The sequence below is a fragment of the Pteropus alecto genome, unplaced genomic scaffold (genome assembly GCF_000325575.1).
Source record: "Pteropus alecto unplaced genomic scaffold, ASM32557v1 scaffold146, whole genome shotgun sequence".
Classification (NCBI taxonomy): domain Eukaryota; kingdom Metazoa; phylum Chordata; class Mammalia; order Chiroptera; family Pteropodidae; genus Pteropus; species Pteropus alecto.
The window spans coordinates 19,839,604-19,864,043 of record NW_006442107.1 but is presented as its reverse complement, the minus strand read 5'-3'; the positions used below and the strand labels follow the sequence as shown (position 1 = coordinate 19,864,043).

The 24,440-nt window shown below is 33.4% G+C and overlaps 1 protein-coding gene across 3 annotated transcripts in view; it reads right to left on the bottom strand.

Moving 5' to 3' along the window:
• CDH2 (cadherin 2) overlaps positions 1-24,440 on the bottom strand; it is a 194,784-nt gene that overhangs the window by 38,715 nt on the left and 131,629 nt on the right. For all 3 annotated transcript variants that reach the window (XM_015595693.2, XM_015595694.2, XM_015595695.2), the window contains 5 exons: positions 18,695-18,921; positions 16,862-17,008; positions 15,002-15,157; positions 11,336-11,480; positions 8,519-8,691 (listed from right to left, as the gene is read on the bottom strand). In XM_015595693.2, the coding sequence (XP_015451179.1) occupies positions 8,519-8,691; positions 11,336-11,480; positions 15,002-15,157; positions 16,862-17,008; positions 18,695-18,921 (848 nt within the window). The remainder of the gene's footprint in view (positions 1-8,518; positions 8,692-11,335; positions 11,481-15,001; positions 15,158-16,861; positions 17,009-18,694; positions 18,922-24,440) is intronic.

Sequence of the window (24,440 nt, the reverse complement as noted above, 5' to 3'; positions counted from 1 at the left end):
AAGTAGGATTGCTGAATCAAAAAGTAGGCACATCAACAAATTTGGCACATACTTAAACACTGCCCTCTGAAAAGGCAGCGCCAAGGTCTACTCCCACCAACTATGCTTAAAACCTATTCCCTTGACAAAATGGGATATGATCCATCTATAATTTCTGCCAATCTTGACTCAAAAGTGGTATCTCGGCAAATTAATTCCATGTAATTAATAATCATTACATATGTTTATATGTTTGTTGGCATATATTCTTTCATATGCTCTTTCTATGATAACAGATTTGATATAATATTTTCTCCTAATTTCCATTTGTACATACTAGTCACAAATATATTCACAAGGAGAGATATATTCTTAAAGTCAAAACCTTCATTAAAGGGTACATGTTTATATTCTTATTCCTGGAACATAGTAGGTATTTAATATTTGCATAGTCAGCGTACTGCTATTTGGGCATAACCCTCATGGTGTCCACAGACCTATAATGGGTATGGGAACATTTACATGCAGACGATTATTATCAAATAGCCATCACTGCTTTCAAATTCCAGATGGCAGTTTTTAGAAGGCAGAGCCAAATTAAGCTGTAACGTATCTAAAAGAAAATGTTGAGATTGTCTATAGCACTAGCTGACAAACTTTTACATTAGGAAAACCTAACCAAATCGAGTATCTAAAATCATCCGTATTTTCTGAGGAAATTGGCACAGATAAAAAAGAGACTGTTTTCATAGATGTTAAAAGATTCTGAACGACACAACTCACTCCTTCATACAAAAATAAACTGTCACTGCAAAGTGCAGTTTTCCCTGATTCTAAATATAACTTACATTATGAATGGCCACGCTTAAGGGATTTCTGGAGCTTAGACAGAACCGACACAAATTGCAGCTTTTGATTTAGCTGTTAGTGGGAAGGGCAAGGAAAAAGAAAGGAGGAGGAAAAGCCAAACCTCGCACATTTGATTTTAAGTCTCTGTCCACCCAAATGCCAATCTCTAGCAGTTATTTATTTTAGTTTTCTTTTTTTGTCTTCTTACAAGAGAAAAACCCATACTACTTTTAATTAAAAAAAAAAACAAAACGAAAATAAAAACAAAAGAATAGTGCTGGTTGAGCCATTTTAAGTTTTCTTAACCCGTAATACCTCACCATAATGCTTATGTAGGCTAAAATATCTCTCAATGATTTCCTTTCCCAATCAAGAGTGTCATTGCAGCTTAATGCTCTCATGGTTAATGAGAGAATTTTGCAGGGCACTTAGTTCAGCCTCCCAGCTGAAAATAATGAAAATAAAAATTTATTGATATTCCATTTTTTTTGTTAGCTGCCATTTGAAAAAACAGATTAACAGTCTCAAAAAAAAAAAAGAAAAAAGAAAAAAGTGTTTTTTAAAGAAGATAAAAAATCCACACAGATATTATTTGTTAATGTTTACTCTACAAAGCCTTAAAATTATATAAGCACAGTATACACAATTAACCATTGAGCTGAAATATTGGGATCAGCAGCTAATACATGAAATTTCCTACTGCTTCAAGCTAGTCTTGAAATCTTTAAGTTACAAAAGAACGTTGTTATTTCTAAAATACAAAGTCTCTTCAAATAAAGAAATAACAACTTAATCTCCATTTTCAAATGCCCTGGTTGGTAAAATGCTCTTACATTCAGTAAGGAAGATATGACAGTCTATGTTTTAAATGAGCAAACCGTTTAGAGCTTCTTGCCTAATTTAGTCACTGGGCATTTGGTTCCAAATGACTGACATTTAAATTCCATAAGGATTTGACTTCCCACCCTCATAGTCCCACATCTGATCAAGGGGACTTTGCTTAAAAACACTTCCTCACCTCTTGTTCTAGAAGGCACACACTCATTTGCTTCCTGACAATCCTTCCCTCTCTTTCTTACCTACCTTACCAAGGCTATCACTTTTCATCCACTTACCTCACATCTTGAACTTTTTGCATTTATTTTCAAATGCCAATCATTTCTCTACACCATTGCATTTGTCACTTCTCTACCTAAACTGGTGGTTCTTAACCAAGGAGATTTTGTCCACCTCCTCTCTTTCATCCAGGGGACATGTCCAATATCCTGGGATATTTTTTGTTGTCAAAACTGGGGAGAGGGGTTACTACTGACATCTAATGGGTATTGGCCAGAGATGTTGCTAAACATCCTATGATGCACAGGACTGTCCCTCGCAGCAAAGGTTTATCCAATCCAAATATCAATAGAGCCAAGGTTGAGAAACCCTGGCCTAGAATATCCTTTCCTCAATTCTGAGCCTAACAAATATGAAAATTAAAAGTGACCTCAGACATGACTTCTGAAAGTCCTTAAAGCAGAGAGCTGTTTGCATACTCAGGAAAGTCTTCTCATTGTTTCTAGTTTACATAGCTGTTATCAGTCCATATGTCTGTCTTTCCTTCTCCCCCAACCATGTACACACATACACACATTCCTTCCCAGGGCACTTGCTTTGTCAATGTTTATGTTGCTGGCATCCACATAATGCCTGATACAGGGCATGCCAAGCAATAAATGCTTTTTAAAAAATATTTTTAAAAAATTAAAGTACAGTTGATATATAATATTAGTTTTGGATGTACATATAATGATTTGACATTTATATACCTTATTAAGTGATCACAATTAAGTCTAGTATCCATCTGTCACCATACAAAGTTGTTATGATATTGACTATATTACCTATGCTGTACATTACATCTTAGTGACTTAGTTATTTTATAACTAGAAGTTTGCATTTCTTATTCCCCTTCACCTTTCTTGCTCATCCCCCAACCTCCTTCCCACTCTGGCAACTATCAGTTTGGTCCCTGTATTATGAGTTTATTTCTGTTTTGTTTGTTCTTTTTTCTTTTCTCTTTTTTTTTAAGATTCCATATAAAAGTGAAATCATATGGTATTGGTGTTTATCTGACTTTCTTCGCTCCATATAATAGCTTCAAGGTCCATCCATGTTGTCGTAAATGGCAAGATTTAACTCTTTATATGATTGGGTAATATTCCATTATATTACCCAATCATAAAAAAGAGTTAAATATGTATATATATACATATATATATCTATATGTGTATATCTATCTATCTATCTATCTATCTATATCTATATATACACACATATTTAGATATATAAATATAAGTGTATATATATACATATATATGCATAAAGAAAATGTGATATATATATGTATGTATATATATGTGTGTATATATATATATATCACATTTTATTTATGCATTCTTCTATTGATGGACACTTAGTTTGCTTCAATATTTTGGCTATTATAAATATGCTGCAATGAACACTGGGGCACATATATCTTTTCAAATTACTGTTTTCATTTTCTTCGGATAAATATGCAGAAGTGGAATTGCTGGGTCGTGTAGCAGTTCTATTTTTAAATTTCTGAGGAATCTCCACACTGTTTTCCATAGTTGTTGCACCAATTTACATTCTCACTAACAGTGCACAAGATTTCCCTCTTCTTTACATCCTCATCAACACTTATTACTTGTTAACTTTTTGCTTTTGAATTTGTGGTTGGATAGATGAATGCATGAGAAACTCTGAGTCTTGCGTTACATTATAAAAATCATTTCAGGTCTCAGAAAAACCATCTTCTTATTTACATGGCTAGCTATCATTTATTCATTAAAACATATACTGGGAACAGAAACTAGCTCACTGTTTCCCAAACTTTTGTGATTCATATACCATCTTCCCAATTCTGTCACTCCTCATATTTCTATACCATGAGTCACTTACTATTTATCTTGACATTATCTCCCTTTTCAAAACCTAAATTTATTTAAAAGTACCATAAATGGAAAACTAGCATCACTTGCCATAAATAGAACTGTAAAAATAAACACTATACAATCCTTGCATTCTGGCAGTCTTTATTTGATGGAGTAGCTTGTGGTCTCTGGTTTTCTCTAGAGGCTCCCTGTGTGTATCGGTTAAAATTATTATACCTGTGTATTATACTTTCAAAACACTGAATTAGAGTGATATAAGTGAATGAAGAGGTGAGAACATTCCGTCATTCATTTGGCAAACATTAAATTAATGTCTAGTAGATGCCAGGCGATGTAGTATTTACTTAAATAAAATAATGAATAAAACCAGAGGTGGCTTTGCTGTCATTAGTGATGGAGACAGATATTACTGCCTCATGGGACCAAAGGTATAATGCAACTGCAGTAACAAGAACAGGAAAAAGTGATGCAAGGAACCTTTAATGGGGCACCTGAACCAGTTCTCAAAGCCTGAGAGAGGAATGAATGCAAGAGGTATTTTTGGGTTTAACTGAAGGAACTCGATGACTAAATATCAAGGTGGATTGATGGCAGTGTATGGTAAAGGTGAACAGATCATTATCTTGGGAAGCTGAAGAGAAGGTGGAACTGGTCACATGAAACTGGAAATTTATAAGGAATCACAGATTTAGGGAGACAATAGGTATGCTTTCGAATGTATTAGATTAGGAGGTAGACATTTAAATAATAATACCAGGAGTACTTACAAAGGAAGTACACGTTTGTGATGCTGTTCAAATTCTTAAATGCTAAGCCTCAGTTCACTCATTTGTGATATGGGTTGATAGTACTACCTACCTTATAAGTTTGAAGTATAAAATGTTTTTGAATGCTAACTATATGTTGACATTGTTCTATGGGCCTTGATAACAAAAAACGGTAATTATTAATTAGTATTTATTGAGACCGAGCACGAACTATGTGCCAGGCACAGTGCTAAGGACTATCTATTATCTCATTTAGTCTTCACAATAATCTTATAAGGAAGGTGGATTTTTTTTTTAATCTCCGTTTTACAGATGAGAAAATCGATGTTTAGGGAGGCAACCAAGCTTGGTTGCCCACTGACATCCAACCATAAGTAGCAGAGACATGATTTGAATCCAGGTCTCTCTGAGTTCAGAGTCTGTACCATTCATCACTCTAATATATTCGTCCCTCCCATGAAAGTCAGAAGATATGTGTGACATGTATGCATCTTGGATGGGGTAGGCAGGCAGAAATCCAGATTTTAAGGAAAGGTGAAAGAGTGAGAGTTGAGAAGTCAGTATGGGTTGCCTCTGAGGAGTCTGGTGTCGAAATGAAGGAGAAATTCTCACAACTTGTACATTTCTTCAGAGTTTCTTTTCAGGGTGAAAAGATGAAGAACACATTGGATTCTCTGAATATTGGAAGTAAAAATGCAGATATAATGTCTATGTAACATAGTCTTTGTATATCTAAAGGGATGCACAGAATTTGTGGGTACCAAGGGGAGGGGGTGAGGACTAGCTATCAGAGAGTAAGGATTAACTTAGGGAAGAGATGGGAAAGGGATCTTCAGGCAGAGGAAACAGAAGAATATAAAACTTCAGATTTGTAGTGGGAATTGCATGTGGTTGTATGAGTGACTGGGCATCATTTGCTCATAAGTAAAGAGCAAGAAATTCTAGGAGGGTAGGTAGGCTAAAGGAGGTTTTGGGGCCAAGGTCTTAGAGGGTCTGGAATGCATGTTAAAGGAATCTGGCTTCATCCTATGGGTTGTGGAGAGCCATTTTACTAAAAGGTAGAATTAGCATGTTTGTAAATTATGAAAGAACCTGTGGAGTTTTTAGGACACAACCTGTAGAGAAGGAAAGACCAAGCCAACAGACAACAGAATAGTCTTCTGTTTATTCATGGTAGAACACAGAGTTGAGAGTACAAGTAAAAGGATTATTAGGCTTGAAAAACAGAAAGCATAATTCTTTCTTCACTACAAGAAAAATTATGACAAGGAGTAAAAGTAATAGTGCTCACCCAGTAGATGCTGAGGCTGGATTTATGATGGCAACAGGGACAAACAATAGCTAATATTTATTGGGCACTGTGCTAAATGTTTTATGTTTTGTGTTACATAATCCTTATAGCCATCCCACGAGGTAGGTCATATTATTATCCACACTTATAGATGTGGGAGCTGAGGTTTCAGGTTAATACACTGAAGGTCAAATAGCACATAATATGTAGAGGCAGAATTCAAACCTAGTGAAGCAGGGGGGAATTCATCAGTAATCAGGAGATGGGCATAAATAGAAAAAGGTGGAGAAAAGAAGAAAACGCCAGGAATAGGCACCACCAAGTAATGCAATAAGAAGTCAGGTGGAGATTAAAAAAAAAAAAAATTGAAAACTATGATGTGTAGTGGTACAGCTTTAGGTCTGGAAAACCTTTAGAATTAATATTTTTTTAAACCTGGAGATTAAAGGAAAATAAAAAGCTGACTCTTAGTAAGCATTTCGATGATTAGGAGTTCAATCACTTAAAGGTGTCATATATCCTGGGAGAATGATAACTGAAATTACTTTTAATGAAAAGAAAACTGTGAATTCTAATAGAAATAAAAGAATCTCAAGCTTCCATGAGGCCTGACGAAGATAGAGTAATTTATCCCTGGCCTCAAGCAGAATTACCATAAACCATCTGAGATAGATACATTTTTCTACGTTAAATGACTTTTACAAAATAAAGATTTTCTATGATTTTCCCTAGTAACTCATTGTTGTATTTAATAATTTTACTGTCATGGAGCTATTTTTCATACTATATCTAACCCATGATACTATAGTTTCAAATCCATTTCCACATCTGTTTTACTCAGGGGATCGCGAATAGCCGCTCCTGTCTACTATAAGATATACTTACCATGATTACGATCTGACTTCAAACTTTCATCCTCTAAACTAAATACAGTCTCTTTGATTTTTAAATATGGTTGCTCTGCTTACTAAAACTATCTTTAATTCCCTATGCCTTTTTTTTTGGTCAGAAAAACAGCCAGGCTAAATGTGATGGGAACGTTACTGTAGGAAAACAAGATGAAGTCCTATTTCTGTATCTTACAATGGAAGTGTGACTAAAGGAGAAATGTCATGATTGGGAGATGAGTTATACCTATGTAGTATGTGAGCAATCTGGCCCTCAAAAAAATATATAAAATATGGCATTCTTGCAAAGTTTATTGGCATTTAAGAATAATACTTCATATAGTAATGGAAAAGGTGAAAAAACATACATGTTCTGAATATCACTGAACCTAAAGTACTATTGCAAAAACTAAATTTCAGCAAGCTCTGATACAAAACATTCCTAGAAAAAACATCATCGATGCCTGGAAGTTAGTAGGTACGATGAAATAAACATACATCCAACTCCTAAGTAAGGCTCTCAGCTCAGCTGTGAATAAAGTAATCTTGATTAGCTCACATTACTTCTATCACTATCTTGCATATGTAATTAATTGCAATAGTAATGTTTTCTTCGACGCAATTCAAGTAACTGCTACTAGGGCATATAAAGTGTCACAAAAACCAACTCCTAAAATCCTTATCAATAATATTTATTATGGTAAGTATAATGTTTCCTTTTGATGTACATAATTTGAGGTCTCATTACTATAAAAGCTGGCTCAGCCAGAAATCTACAAAGCATGGATCCTTATGAGTTGGCACTTTGATAATTCACTCACACAATGGCTACTGATAGCCAATAATGACCTTGAGAATCTCTTAAGAAAATGGTAAGAACAGAATAAAGGAAAGGTGTATAAAAGATTCATTAGGGCTGGATTATTCAGAAAAGATATAAGCAGGGCTTATATTGGAACATGAAGAACTGTAAGGTTCAAGATTAAGAAAAAGGCACAAGGTATTCCTGGTGGAAGGAATTATATGAACAAAAACAGAGATACATGTAAGAACACAGTGGGTTGAGGTCAGTCACAGTGAGATGATCATTTGGAATTAACTGAAACACCCATTCCCTCTCAGATTGTGATACTACAAAATATTTCAATATCATCAACATTTTATGCCTTTTCAACAAAACACTATACCAGAAGTGTGTTTATCATCATTTATAACTTGAAAGGCTTGTCAGTAGAATAAATGCAGTTACTAGTGTTCAAACTGTTAAATAAATTAATCTTAGAGTTAAGAGGCAAGTTCTAAAAAAGGAGATAATCTCCTTTTGTACTAAACCAGGCTCTCCACAGAGGCTACAAAAAATTTAATCACACACATATTATTTGTAGCCCCTTAAAAATATGAATGTTAATAATTATCTTAAATTTATAACATGTTATTTAGGCATTGTTTTTCACTTAATTTCTCACAAAAACCTTTGAATATAAGGGCAAACTGAGAAAATGACAATTTAAAAAATAAGATACCAGAGATATCTACTTAACTTACTTACTCAATTACCATGTTAAATATTACATAGACTAGCAATGTAAGACTAGTAATGATTTATCCAGTAAATATATATCATTTAACCAATTTGTAGTTGTGTAGAAAATAGTACAACAGATTTCTTAGTGAAAATGAACATTAAATAATTTTGTGGATATATTATTACCTGGAGATAAACTGTAAGTGACACAGTGCACCTTCAAGATTAAAAACAAATTTAAAGACAGTTTTTGGTTAGCTTACTTCTCTATCAAGTCCAGCTGCCACTGTGATAATATCACCAGTCTCATTGTTGATGGTAAACATGTTGGGCGAAGGGGTGCTTGGAGCCTGGGACAGGATTCTGTACCTCAACATCCCATTTAGGGTATTTGGATCATCAGCATCAATAGCAGTGACCGTCATCACATATGTTCCTAGACACAGTATACATGGAAAATGAATGGTCACCCTTCATTTCAGGGTCTCCTAAATAGAAGGTATATTTACCTTTTTGATCAATATTAATTTAACTTTTTCAAAACATTTAATCATTTAGACTCAATGAAAGACATTCCTGATAAGAACAGTACTTTTAAAAATATAAAACATGGTTTAGATACTTTAAAGAAAAATTGTGAAAAATTCATACATTTATAGACTCAATTTTTCCATAACTCGGAAGACAAATTCATTGTACGAGTCAATGAAAAGATCATTTCAGACCTTCATTTATAGAAAATGCAAATAATAACTAATATAGATGCCATTAGCAATATATTTTATGGCTACTGATTCCTTCCCTCTGCCATATTTTTCTCTGTTATGCAATAATATCTAAAATGACATGCTGAGCATGGTTTTCCCCGGTGCCTAAGTCACTTTCTGAAAGTAAGCTGTGTGCATAATGATGAACACTCCATTTACTCAGGCCATAAGGAATTATTCCATGCATTACTGTTTTGGTACATTGAATCAGAGTTTGACACCGTGGTTCATTATTTCCTGGGAGATTAAATGAATACTGTAACAAACTCGGAGACTTCAATTTATTAGATATTTTGGAAAGGAAATCTAGAAAGCATTAGGATCAAATAAGTTCAAACTAGCTAGACAAACTGTAATTCAGAAGTAAAAGAAAAGTAGTTACTATTTAAGATGGTTTGTTTGGTAGGATATTAATAAGAACTGGATTATAAAATTTCCCATTTCTAGCTTACCTTTTTTGTGAGTACTCTAAGCTAGGTTCCATTTTAGAGCATTTACAGTTACTTCTGTCACTTCTACATGGTACCTGTTTGCCCAAGAATTAACCAAGGCATGGTCACATTATTCAAATCTCTCGTCAGAGCTCGACACTTTAAACAAGACACCCTTTTTGAATATATGCCATCATTACATGCTTTTTTTTTTCCCCCCAAAACTTTCTATGTAGTTGCTTGCTTGCTTGCTTTTAATGTTTCTCCCCTATTAGAATTTAAGCTTCGACAGGGCAGGAACTAGCTTGTCACTGCTGTATCCACGATGCCAAAACAGTGCCTAGCACACAGCACATACTCTATAAGCATTTGTTGAATGAACGAATGAATAAATTGTTAAAGCAATAAATTATGTTTCAGAATCTTGAGCCAAAATATTGACTGCAATGCAGTCTAACTCAAGATTCATGACATTTTCAAACCTTGCCTAGAAGGATGTTTTCAAGCTTACAGAACCACCACGGGTAGTATGCTCGCGAAATATCTTTACTTCTCGTGATCACTGAAAGTCTTTTATTTATGGGAGACTTTATGGAAGTTCATGGTCAATGCATAATAATTATATCTTTAATGGTTTATATTTGGCAATTTTTGTGAAGCAGTACATTTAATAAAGTTAGAAATAATAGAGGAAAAAGAAAATAATTTTTAAAAACCAAAAAACTTCCTCAGGCAAAAAACCCCAGTGTTTATTATCTTTAGAATATGTGTAGAAGGCTTGTGTTTTAGTAAGGATGCTTTGGTTTTACAGTGTTTTAAATGCCAAAAAAAAGCTACTCTGAAAATGTGACTCAGAAGGAGCCACAGATGGTTGAACTTCCCGCACAGCCCCTGTCCTCCCACTCCAGCTACCCCCCTCCATACATCTCCTTCTTTTCTGAGGATACAGACAAATGTATTTGGACCAAGAAACAAATACCAGTTTAAAGCATAGTTGGTTATATCTATAAATTGGCTTATACATAAAGGAGCTACATAAACTGGTGTAGATGAATGAGCACAAAGGTAATAGCACAATTTTAAATGTTGAGGTTTTTCAAAATTAAAAAAAAAACAAAACGATAATATAGCTAATTAAATCTCTCTAAACACCAAATCATCTCAGGAAGGCTAGTAAAACATTTCCTTTTACCATCTTGACACCAATGGATTTTCTGGTCCATTGAATAGGCCTTTCTAGCCTTCCTATTCTACTGTGACTGAAGTCCAGTGTTTTCAGTACAAAATCTGACATCTTAGTCAAACATCACTTCACAATGGTGAGAAGCTTTTGGCAACTGCTGTTTCTAGGCTGGGTCACTTTCCATGACATGAGTTTAAAAGCAAGGGCTGCAGAAGACATTCGGGTCATCCGGAAGTAAATACCTAGTGTAGCCAGAGGACAGTAGCTTTTGGTTTTACACCACAGCTTAGTCCTAGGAACACGAAGTATCTTTCAGACTCTCCAACTGGGTTTTAGCTGCTGTATGACTAATATGATACAATCTGTACTTTAAGACTTCTGTGCTCCCTTTCTAGCTGCAGTGACTCTATTAACCACAGCCAAATGAAAGGATCTTCTAGATTCTACAGAATCAGATACTAAAGTATCTATTTCTTTGAAGGTCGGAAAAGTCATCGTGGGCAGTACAGTGATATTTTTTTGTTTTCTCTCTTCAATGTTTTTCCCTTTTTTTACCTTTCTCTTCCCCTAAAAGCACTGTGAATGAAAGAAAATGATACTAAAAGGCTCCCATGATTTCTCCTTTCCTTGCTTATATACTAGGGATGAATTACACTGCATTTCCTGAAGTAATCTCCAAGTTATTATCTTCAAACTTACCAGGCTTTGACCCCTCAGGAACAGTCCCATTCCAAACCTGGTGTAAGAACTCAGGTCTGTTATCATTCATATCGATGACGTTGATGACAATGTCGATGGGGTTCTCTACTTGATTTCCATTGATGTCCACTGCATGTGCCCGCAACTGCCAAATTAGAAAACACAGCTATTCAATGGTCTTTCATCTCCAGTGAAAAGATAAAATATACAACTGCCATGGTACCAAAATAGCATGGATGGACTGAGATGCTGAAAAAGTTTAAGTTAGCCCAACTCCATACAATTAGAGTAGATATAGTAGCAAAAAAAACCATGATGACTATCTGCTAGGCATTCTTTTCAGAGTTTTATGCATTTTAACTCATTTAATTCAAATACAAAAGATTGAGGCAGAAATGACCAGCATTTGAAGGTGAGAAAAATCAAGCTTCAAAAGGCTAAGTAACTGCTCTGTCGACAAAGCCCATGTTCAAAGCCAGTTCTATTCTGTTCCCAAATTCTTTTGCTAAATCTGTACATGTAAATCAGAGTAATTAAAAATATGGTACTGGCCTAGAGTAGTCACATAGATCAACAAACAGTAGAAAGAATTAAATGTGTATAAGGAATATTGACACTAGAGCTTTTCTTTAATTATAAAAGGCACTCATAAACATTAAAAGTACATTAATATATAAAATAGTTGTTCTTCTCCCAAACACGAGTTCTCAGTTTTATAGGTATTCTAGAAATTTTATCTTTTTTCTTTTTAAACAAATATAATCACTTAGCTACTCTTAGCAGACTAGCCTCAAAATCTTTTTATCTGACAAATAGAGATCCATTTCATTCTTTTCAATAACTATGTAGTGTTTCTATTGAATTGTTTATTTTTAACAGAAATGCTTTTATGATTTTCCTGTTAAGAATGATGCTGGCTGCTGGCTTCTGCTGATATTCTTTATCAAATTAAAGAAGCATCAACATATCCTTTTTTTATTTAGCAGTTATTCAACACAGAAAACAACATAAATTTTATTACTGCCTTTTCAACACCTGTAGAAATAATCTCTTTTGTCTCTTGACTTATTTATCTATTAAATTAGTAGATTCTTAATACTGAACAATCCTTGCAATTCTATAATTAATTTTATTTTGTCATGGATACCACTCTTTTATGTGCAAATAGTGAGAATCTGGGGAGTGAGAATTTATCCCAAAATTGATTGGAAAATATTTATTTCCTGACTTTTGACCATACCAGTTCAGATAGTGAAAATTCATAGACGAAGATAAATTTAGAATTTTTTGTATTATTTATATTCATAAATTAGAGACTAGTCTAATTAGAGATTGGTCTATTATGTGCTATCTGATTTTATCAAGTTTCCCTAGTAACATGATGTTTTTGAAAAAGTTTGATAAAGATTTGAAAGTTTTACTTCTTTCTTTATGTTTTAGAATGATATAAAAACCATTAGAATTACATGTCACTTGGTAAGTCCTTGCTCTACCACATATAAATATTTTAATATTTTCTAAACTTCAATAATTCTAAAAATTTGTATAAGTGCAAAGATCCAGCAAATATATTAATGGGAAAAATAAGAATCTAAAAACAAACACATATACATATGGAATTAAAAGTTTTGAATTGTTAAGTGTAGATGATAATCAATGGGAATACTAATTCAGTACATAGGACAACTGGCTAGCCATAAAGGAAAAACAACGTGGATCTATCTCTCTTCCCCTTTTACTAAGTAAACTCCGCAAAGGTTAAATTTAGATGCAAAATAATAAATACAACAGATTAAATTGGGGAGATTAGTATCTTGAAGTTTGGAAGACTTGTATAACTACTTCTAAATCTAGAACACATAATAATTTAAAAAAAATGAATTTTACAACACAAAAACTGTAAGTTATAGTAGGGTTAAAATTATTAATAAAGTTTAAAAACAACAAAAGGGGAAGATATATGACAAATCATGCATTAATGTCCTTAATAAAGTTATTTAGAGAAAAAGATAAAAAATCCAAAATAAAATTCAGCATAAAACAGAAATAATAAATTTATTTGGCTATTCAACTTATGCAACTTTAATTAAAAATAATACTGGCAACAAATAAATAATGTCTAGGATTGATACTGGAGGGGAGAAAATATATCTCCTATATAGTGTGCAGGTAGTACAACACAATACAACCATTCTAAAGAACAATTTCACTATATTTATCAAAATAATTCCAATTTTAGGAATTTAGCCTAAAGATATAATGGAAAAAATATACAAAAATGGTTATTGTCACATTCAAAATAAATTTTAAAAGCTTAGTTACCCAAATATCTACTAATAGGTAATTAGTTAAAATTATGTTATATTCATTCAACTGAATAATTTAGAGCAATTGAAAATTATGATATAAATATTCACTGACATGGAAAGATGCTAAATCTTATGATTGCTAAATGAGAAAAACTGGTTTCAGAGAATGGTACCAATTTCAAAAGAATACATTTATGAATCTACAAATAGAGGAACATCTTACAATATATCATCATATTACAGTATAAGTGTTAAAAAAGAAAAAAGGTTATTTTTATGTAAAAGGATTAAAAATCATTTTTACTTTCTTATTAATATTGTATTGTTTGAAGAGTTTTACTTCTGTATTATTTGAAAAGTTTTTACAGTGTACACATATTCTTTTCTAAAAGAAAATGATACTTCCATTAAAAGTTTTAGTTATTCATGTCAAAATTGGAGAAGTAATAGAGATCAATTAGGTTTTTATATTAAACTCATGAAAAAATAGTTGAAATCTTGTTCCAGGAAAATGTGCAAGCATGGCTAGAAAAAAATGAAAAAAAATGCCTCCTGGAATTTATATTTTAATATAAGGTAATTTCTGAGCATTAAAATACTCTCTACAATATTGTTTTTAAATTGGGAAAATCAGTTTCAAATATACGCATATATGTTAAAATATGAACATCAAACTACAACCTGGTTATAACTCAAGAAAATAAAAAAATAAAAAATAAAGAACATAAAAATTAACCTGAGAAATATAACTAGTATAGCTAAGAAAAAACAGCTCATATTGGCAAACTGACGAAACAAAGTGTTGACAGGATTATCAGGAAAACGGAGATCTCCAAAATGGCAGTCTCTCTGGAGGGAATACTGCCAACAAACAAAATAAAAATGTTCTATCCATAGGTAATAATACCAGCAGGAACAGATACAGTAGAGAACATAGATGTCTATTAATAAGAAAGTTATTAAAATTATAACCTATGCATTCAATGGAATACTATACAGCTATTAAAATGTTGTGATCTCTACATAATTTACAAGCAACAGATTGGACCCCCTACATGTAAATTTGTTCTTATAAGTTCTTAGCCACATATCTGAAAGCAAGTATCAACAAGTAAAGAGTAATACAATTTTAGGCAATTTCACTTTTTTCTTTGGCACTATTTGTTTTTTACCACAAGCATTCATCAATTTTATAAAAACAATACAATTCTTATAATAAATTGAAAAGGCTACATGTACATTTCAGGTGTCAAAACCTCAGAAGCAAAGGTTTAAGACTGATAGGAGAGGTAAAAAACTCTGCACACATTTAGAAGGTTATTAATACACAGAATATCATCAGCAGTTGAAAACTTACATGAAATCGGGCTATCAGCTCGCGATCCAGAGGCTTGGTCACTGACAGCTGACCTGAGATGGGGTTGATAATGAAGATACCAGTTGGAGGCTGGTCAGCTCCTGGCCCCGTTACGCTATACCTCAGTGAAAGGTTTTTATCTCTATCGGACCTGATCTGAGGGTCAAGAAGACAATCACATTAAGCAGGAGACTAAATGCTCATTATCAGAGACACAGCATGCCACACTTCATGCCCTTTTTCAGTTACAAACTTATACCATCTCTTCCTAGAAATCCATTAAAATGCTCCCAGCCCTGTTCCTTGTCCTTACTTCTTGGTAACAGGCTTCAAAAAAGAGGAGTCATTTATCAACAGAAAGACTGGGGGCAGTGTTAACATCTAAAAACACATTCACTAAAAGCAGTGCAAAAGGTCAAAATTAAGGAGTGTGAGTTTTTAAACAGTATCAAATTCTAGCAGTCTGTAGGTTAGAATATTTAATCCAGTAACAGGTGTCTAATTTAAAGAAAAAAAATTGTTTACCTTTCACCAACAGTTAGGATAAAAAATAACTGTCTAACCATAACGTCAAACAGCTTCACTTGGGAACTCTTAAGATTGTAGGAGAGCCTAAAAGTCAGATTTCTGTACTTGCATTTTACTAACATTATTCATTGCAACCAAAGCTTCTCATATCATTTTAAGGTGGCACCTATTACTCCAAATTGTTTATTAATAACAAAGCATACAAGAAATAATTTTCAAATATATTTCTATACTGTCAAAAATCATACCCATGGGCTCACCTTCCTCTCCTCCAAATCAATAATTCCTATGAAAAACAGGAATCATAGGATCGGGTTACAGATAGGGAGAAGGACATAAGAGAAAAGGCCAATTGAGCAATACTCTTTAGAGATGATAATAAGAGATATATACGTATTAGGTAAATATATTAATCCAGTAATAGAATTATTTTTTTAAAGTTAAGGCAAATTCTTTTGTTTTCTCATTCTCTATTAAAGTAGAAAAATAATAAGAAACACCTTTATTTGGGAGATATGTCATTCACTGTTACATTGAATTATAATGTACATTAGAATAGGATATACAACACAAAAATGACTAAAAATACAACTTTCAGTAAGTATGTATTGGAATGCTAAATTAATCATCTACTGAAACATTTATTTTCTAGTAAATGGGAATACGACGACTTTGTCTAATCTTCCTTTTGTAATAAACAACAGGTTGCTAATTTTACCAAACACATAGAAATATCTATAATTTTTTCTCTGCATCCAACGGTATACATTTAGAATAATTGAAAAAAAACTTAGCTTTTCTGATTTGAAAGCCTATATTTTTGCACAGCCCCAGGGATTCTGTTAATGGTATCAGAGGTCATTTTTTTTTCTTTTAAAAATTGTCAAATGTACTTTGTGCTGGCATTTTTAGCAATGATTGTCCCTTTATTTTTTTTCTTTGACCCAAAATCTATCTGTTGAGGGCAGAGATCATCATGGAGCACGCAGCTTTCAGACAGGGAAGCTAAGGTGTGTGTATATTATGGCAAAGGGTATGGTATGGGTGTGAATGCATGTTGAAGTTAGGGCTTATGTATTCACACCCTGGACAAACTTTATCATGCACGATGTACAGTACCTACAGAAAGCTCTACTACAAATAACCTGAGATAATTTTAAAAAATATGAAAAGAGGCTCTTTAAAACACAAGACATTTAATCTCTACAAAAAAAATATTTTTAGTACATACATGTCATAAACTCTACCTTGTGAAATGAAAAATTGGACAAAAGCATTTCTAACATACACTTGACACATAACACAGAGATGATTAAAATTCTGCCACTTTACCCTGACAAGCTCTTGAGGAAAAGGTCCTCTGGAGTTTTCTGGCAAGTTGATTGGAGGGATGACCCAGTCTCTCTTCTGCCTTTGTAGATGACCACTGTGCTTAGACAATTGTCTTGGAAATACTATTTCTTCAATTTCTGGTGATTCCTTTGCATTAAAATACAAGAAGACAGTCCTGAGTACTAAGAAAAATATTTTCTGAAAGTACATCAAAATCAATGGATACCTGAAAACGTAGGAATCACAGTTTATTATGGACAAGAAAATAAGTCTGGAGGCTCTTTCCTCATCCCGCTATTAAAATAATAGAAAGCAGCATAACATTTTAGGGTTACAGTGTTCATTAAAATATTGAATTCCAAACAATTTATTATGTGGCACAGCTGTGCAAACCATTTGCAGTTTCTATAAACCATCTTAGATAGTAGTTAATATTGAGCAAAATTTAATAGGACTCTTTATATATTTCTCGTTAGTTTAAACCACAGTTCAGGTAATGTGCTACTGTACATTAAATTTAGATCTTGATGTGCTAAAATATAATTTGAATTCCAAGCGAAGTTTAATACATACTGCTAAGGAACGTCTCAAATATTTATGACCCTATTAAATCCCACAGAATTAATGCTGTAATTATTCTAAACCTATGTCAGCCATGATGGATGCTGTAGATGACCCACTTTGCACATGAGATATTAATCTCTGCTGGATGTCAACATTTTCTTCTGTTTCTCCTTATATCTGCAGACATTTTAGCCATTAGACCTTGCTGCTTCTGTAAAACTATCCAAGCTAGTTTGCTGGAACAAAGCAAATTATCAACAACAAAAGTAATTTTTCACTCGATTGGTTACCAGTTTCTCACTTTTTATTACCCAAATGGCATGAGTTCCCTTAACAGTTAATAGTTTAACAAATTACATTTTACAATGAAAGTCCAACACTGGCATAAAAGAAAAAACACTGTATTTTCCTCCTATATAAATTCATATTTGATTATAGGTGTGTATATCACATTTATGATTACATGCCAGAAATGAATGTATTGTCTCTCACAATACAATAACTATACAAAATGTAATAGTCGTAGTTCATAAAATCATAAACTTCGGAATATGACTGTGGTTCCCCTTCATATTGGTTTCAAACTGAAGAAGCAAAATATTCAAATGAGTAATGTTATCACAACTCTACTGAAGAAGTTATCATATCTTACTTAAAATTCCTAATATGGTAACTTATACAAAATAAGTGCTCAATAAATGATTGTTGAATTGAATCGAACTGTACTGGGTTGGAAATGTGTCTTATTTATTTTATCTTGGCTTATAGTAGCTTCCACCAGAGGGAGCATATCATTCCTAAAAGTCATATTGGCAGTATAAATAATTCATATGCTCAATTTAATTATTAAGGGACAAGACAAAAACCCAATACTCCTTGCCAGAAATGCTTTCCTCTTACTACTGTAAATCTGAACTTTCCATCTAATAAACTCGGCTGGCGAAATCTTGCAAAGGATTGTTTATTTTGTGGTTATATTTAACAGTTTGTAAAACTTCTAAGAAATTTAAAACAAACTAGTACTTCTAAGTTATAAATCTCAAAGTGTAAACAAACCTTTCAAATACATGTTCATATTGCTTAACATATATTTTGTCTAAGTATCTTATAAGATTAGAAATACAACAAAGTACTATTGAAACAACTGAAGTCGATAAAAATTCAAATATAGGGTATCCATTAATGTGCTGTAAAGCAAAGTACATATTTAGTCCAAACTATAAATCTGATTTTCAAACATAACTCCAAAGGCACATGTGGATACTCTACCTTCACTGTATCCTCAGGTAGGGTTGGCTTGAGGCTCAGTTTTATTGCTACTTGCCACTTTTCCTGAGTCTCTTTGTCTTGGGCATATATCAGGAACTTTGCTTGCTCAGAGGAAAGGGGAAAGCTTCTCACGGCATACACCATGCCATCTTCATCTACCTTAAAATCTGCTGGTTCACTGCTTTCATACTGTACTTTTCTTTTTCCATTGCAGTTGCTAAACTTCACTGTAAAAGATAACAAATATAGAAGTCTATTTTACTACAAAAGCGAAAACAACTAATATCCAAATCTATATCCCGCTTAAAGAATGAAATGTAGTAACGTGAAAAACAAAAATTTTATTTTTACATTACTAATTTTTTCATATTAGAGAAGATTGTGGTTGAGTTGTTCCTGAGTCTCTCTTTGTTCCAAAGCCTGCCCCTTCTTGTCACGTGCTCCTGGATCCTGGATCCTCAGGGACATCTGCTTTTTCCCTGTAACTCTCACTGATACTGCCTGCCACTCCCTAACAAACTCCTACTCATCCTTCAGGTTCTAACTCCAAAGTCACTGAGCTAGAACAAATCCCTTGCTCTCAGTCTTCAGGTAGCAATCTGAACTCTACTACCATGTCTGTCACTTACGATGGAGATACACTGCTAAGCAAATTTTCATATCTATCATGTATATGCTGCGCATTACCTGGCACATAGTCTTAATATACAGTTTTTGAATAAATGCTTAACAGAAGAAAGCAATAGCATTTATTAATGTTGAATGACCAGTATGCTCTAGAATTACAAAACCTATAGTAATTGAAAGGTGAATAATTTTTGCAATTTTTAATCCTCATCGTGCTTATAATAGTTCTAAAAAGCAGTAACAGTTTTATAAATTTTCAAACAAATGAAAATAAAAAGGTATCTCAAACTTTGACTAAAAATATCTGTCTTAAGAGTAGAAAAAGTGAAAAGATTTCAGTAGTTTAATTATCTCTATCTTACATGTAATGACTTAAAGTTGAAAAATGCTTTCTTAAAAGCAATGTCAATCAGTTTACGTCTCATCAGATAACAAAAGTTAAACCACATACTTATAAATATAGAACTAGACATATTCAAGCCAAAATAAAATTATAAAATAATGAACGTATTCTGTAAGGAAGACTATTTCTTTGAAATCCTTAATCATTCTTTTTGAAGAAAAATTCTGTGGGAATAGCATAAAGGGATCAAAGAAAAAACAATATTTTCATTTCTGTAAACATGTGATGTTATATCCTCACCACAATTACATAGGATACATTTTGGAAGTCACTAATAGGTATACATTAAATCATATAATCATATATACCTTTTGCCTTTTTTAAAGATTTAAGTAAATTTTTTTGAACTCCCACACCACATACAACTTGATGACAGTTCTTTTGTTTTCATTAATATAAACTCACTGAGACATGTGCAAGACCACAAATAGCATGCATGCTTATTTCCCTAAGTAACCATAAAAGACTTGGTAAGAATAATAAAATACTTTACTGAATATATTATTTTCCACATAATCCCACATATATTATCCTTCATCATTCAAACACTTTAAAATGAAAATAAAAATTGCATCTCACACTGTTATGTTAGACCAACGTATTTGTCTTTGGAATGGAAGTATCCCAAAAGATACTTAATTAACTCTTCTTACATGCCATGTGATTTAAAAGTGAAAAATGGGAATCTTTTCTATAGAATAATGCCATCTACTGCTTATCTTTTATTAAAGACAACAAAATGAAAAGTAAAATTGTTTTGGGGAATCCTGCTGAGAAACCATATGAAAAACTTTTATCATTTTTTCATATAAAAAGTACCTTTTATATCGTAAAAGGTATTCATCATATTTGAGAACATATAATCTGGATTAGAAAAAAAAATAAATACTCTTCTGCATTTTCTTGTTCACTTTTACCACTCTAGCATTAATCCTCATTAATCCACACCTGGATTGTTGAGTCTGCCTCCCAGGTGGTCTTATCCTTGCTCCAAGGTCATTGCCCACCCACTCCTAGACTAATCCTCTGCCATGATTTCCTCCTGCTTGCTTAAGGTCTGTATTATTGTACGTAAACACTTTTACCTAGTGTATAATGCTCTCTTAATTCCTGGTTGCTTGGTCTCTTCGGTTTTATTTATATCACATTCTGAAACATACTCCGTCCAGTCAGACAGGTTTCTTGGTCATGTCTCGCCTCACTGTGGCCCACACCCCCACATGCATCACCTTTTCTGGATGTTGCCCCACCCCTTCTCCATGCCACCGCTCCAGAGCCAGGCCGTCATTCGGTGGAAGAGTCCACTGGGATGTCTTTCTGGGAGATAACAGCCTTCCCCATTTGGGACGGCTCTGAATTTTAATTTGTATTTGTATTTGTTTTTATATTTCTGGTCCATGAAAAACATATATTAGCACTTTGTTTTTATTATAATAATAATTATAATAAGTAATGTCTACATATTAATGGCTTCATCTGACTAGATCTGATCTCCGTAAGCAGACTGTACACTCATTTTGGCTTCCTGACAATGAGTCTTGGTTCCTTTGTTTCTAATGACACCTAACAGTGATAGGGACAGTATAAATATTCATTAAATATCCAGGGACAATTGTATTGATCAATATTTCACAACTTTTCAAAACACTAGAAATAGGAAACTTAGAAATATGCTATGGCAACATTCAGCAACAGCTACATCACTATCACCACCACCACCACCAACACCCCCATATTCAAATAATTTGGCTTTGAATTAGGTTGTTGGTAGTGAAAGAAAATCAACTACTATTTGTTGAATACCAGGCACTGAACAAGATACTTAAGATTAAGTCATCTACTTTAATCTCAACAATAGCTTCCTGTTATTTCTGTTCTACAGATGAGGAAGGAAAGCTCAGAGAACGATCTATGTCCACAGCTGTTTGACTCCTACTCCTCTTCCCAAAAGCACAAAAGAATCTAACCGAAAGCATGACTCTGAAGTTATTGAGATCTAAACTTTTAACGAACACTAAAGTAAAGACATGACAGAGGTTGTGATAAATGCTTGTGAGGAGAATAATGCCACATTTAGATCTCTGAAAGTACCAAAGAAAATAGCATATTAAGGAGGAATTCTTCAATTGGAGTATACCCTAAATGTCTTACAGAGTGGAGCAGCTGGAGTCCCTTATGGTGTGGTGAGAGTATTAGGCAGGGAGAAGGGGAAAATTCATGCTCACCCTTACTGTGACTATTCTGTTAATTTGGTACTCAGCTAGCTAGTTGGATTCAAGTGTCAAGTGATGCAGGGAGAGAAAGGAGAAGGCCTTTGAAAAGGTTCATAAACAAAGAAGAAAAAAGACATGTCTTTTCTTAGAAAGGGTCACTGCACATCCTATCAATGACAAATGGCTGACCTCGGAGAGGCCCACACTGCAGAAAACACTTTGGAGGAAATTACATGAGGTCAGTTATTTAAAGTCGATTAGTTTTTCTATCACCCCTGTGTGACCTAACCTATAACCAATACGAATTGGCTTAATATATATTATTAAATTGTTCTGCATTTTTAAAACAAATGCTAATTCTCATTTGCTCTAACATTAAGCAATATTTTTGGCATTTTTCAGGTTTAAAGAAATGTTATGTACTATATAATTCCCTTTGTACATACAACTAGTATCCACTGCCAACTGAAAAAGTTATCCTCAGTGAAATATTAATTCTAACTTCATCTTGTCATTGTGAATTAATGCATGTACAGTGCCTGGCTCACAGTGACATGCTAAATCAATGATTTTTATAGTGTTCAGGTCATAAGTTAAAAGACTTACTGATTTCATTGGGTGTTATGGGCTGAATTGTGCTCCCTCAAATCCATATGTGGAAGCACTAACACCTAGTACCTTAGAATATGACTATAATTGAGATATGGTCTTTAAATGGTAATTAAGGTTAAATGAGCTCACATGTTTGGGCCCTCATCCAAAATGACCGACATCCTTATAAGAAGAGGAATTTAGACACAGACATGCATGTACGCAGAAGGAAGATCATGTGAGGACACAGCCAGAAGGTGGCCAGCCATCTCCAAGTCCTTTAAAGAGAAAGGTCTCAAGAGAAATCAAACCTGCTGACACCTGGATCTTAGACTTCCAGCCCCTGGAACTATAAAAAAATAAATTCCTGTTGTTTAACTCACCCAGTCTGTAGTATCTCATTATGGCAGCCCTAGCAAACTAATACAGTGAGTAACACACGAATTCCATTTTTTAACCATTGTTAAAATTTATTGCCTGTTGGTTTGTTCATTTATGACTTACATGTAACTAGGAATATTTTCTCAAATTTGCCAAGACTCACTTCTACCCTTGGACCAAGCACTAAAACTTACTCAAGAGAATTTTATTTTTTAATAGAAACTTAGAAGTTAATGGGGGAAGGGGAAGTGTTATGTTATAGAATCCTAGTTACACTGCTAATATATATCATAACTTAAAGCTTATATTTATTTATATTCTATAGCCTTTCAAAAAATTTCCAGGACTATGACAAAATATGTTACAAAAAAACATGTTTAAAAATAAAAAGGAGGACAATTGCCATTAGAAGAAAGATATCCAAAGGACATGGTATAATTATTTAGATTATTAAAATTAGATTTAAATTTACTCTTAAGATGAGGAAAATGAGGTAAACAACATAGATATGTGACTTTTGTGAAAAGAAATATATGGTTCACTGGAACCAAGCTGTTCTTATTAGTAAAACATTTTCTTAAAAGACGGTAGGTAAAAAAATGTGTAACATACTGAATAATATTTTCAACTTTTGTTCCGAAACAGAAAAGTTTTATCATCTTTTAATATTTTTTTTTAAGAAAGGTGATAAATTTTTTAAAATTAAAATATATCCTTAGCAGTGAAACTATTATGTATGCTACTGTAATGGTGGATGTGTGACGTGCAATTGTCAAAACTCATAGAACTGCACAATACAAAGAGTGAATCCTATGTAAAATATGGACTTTAGTTAGTAATAATTTATCATATTGGTTGTAATAAACGTGTCACACTAATACAAAATGTTAATACAGGTATCCCCCACTTTTGGAAAGTTCAGGTTACACTACCTTTGCCTTTATATGAAAGACTTATATTAGTACCTGTTTTCACCAACCGAAAGAAATTTGAAGAAGACTTTCGCTTTTACAAAAAAGGCAAAAAGCAAAATGATGATCAGTGCTTGTTGTGCAGCAAGCTGTCTTGGAGGCAGAGCACACCCAGAGCAGCAAAAGTGGCCTCGCCAAGCTCTGTCCCTGAGAACTACACTCAGCATCTCGGCATCAAGCGTCATAGTTTTAGACTGTATCTATGAGCATCTTTGCTTCATTTCAATTTATTTTATGCATCGGTTAGCAAGATATGTCCTAAGGTATCAGAAAAGCCTAAAAGCACTTGTAAGGGTGTTAATGCTTTGGTGTAAAACTAAGTAATTAAGGGTTCTGAATGTGGTGAATGAAGTAAAGACATCATCTGTGCGCTGAACTTGCCTGTCTCTTTCATTCCTATTTACATGCAGAGAGAAAGAATCTTGAAAGCTGCTGAAAGTTACTATTGGTTCTGCAAGTGGCAAAGTGGTTTCATTTAGTCAGCTTCCGGTAATTCAGAAAACAGAAAAGTTCTATTGCTTGAGTGAATTGACAGGTGTACAAAATGTGGATGTATTTAT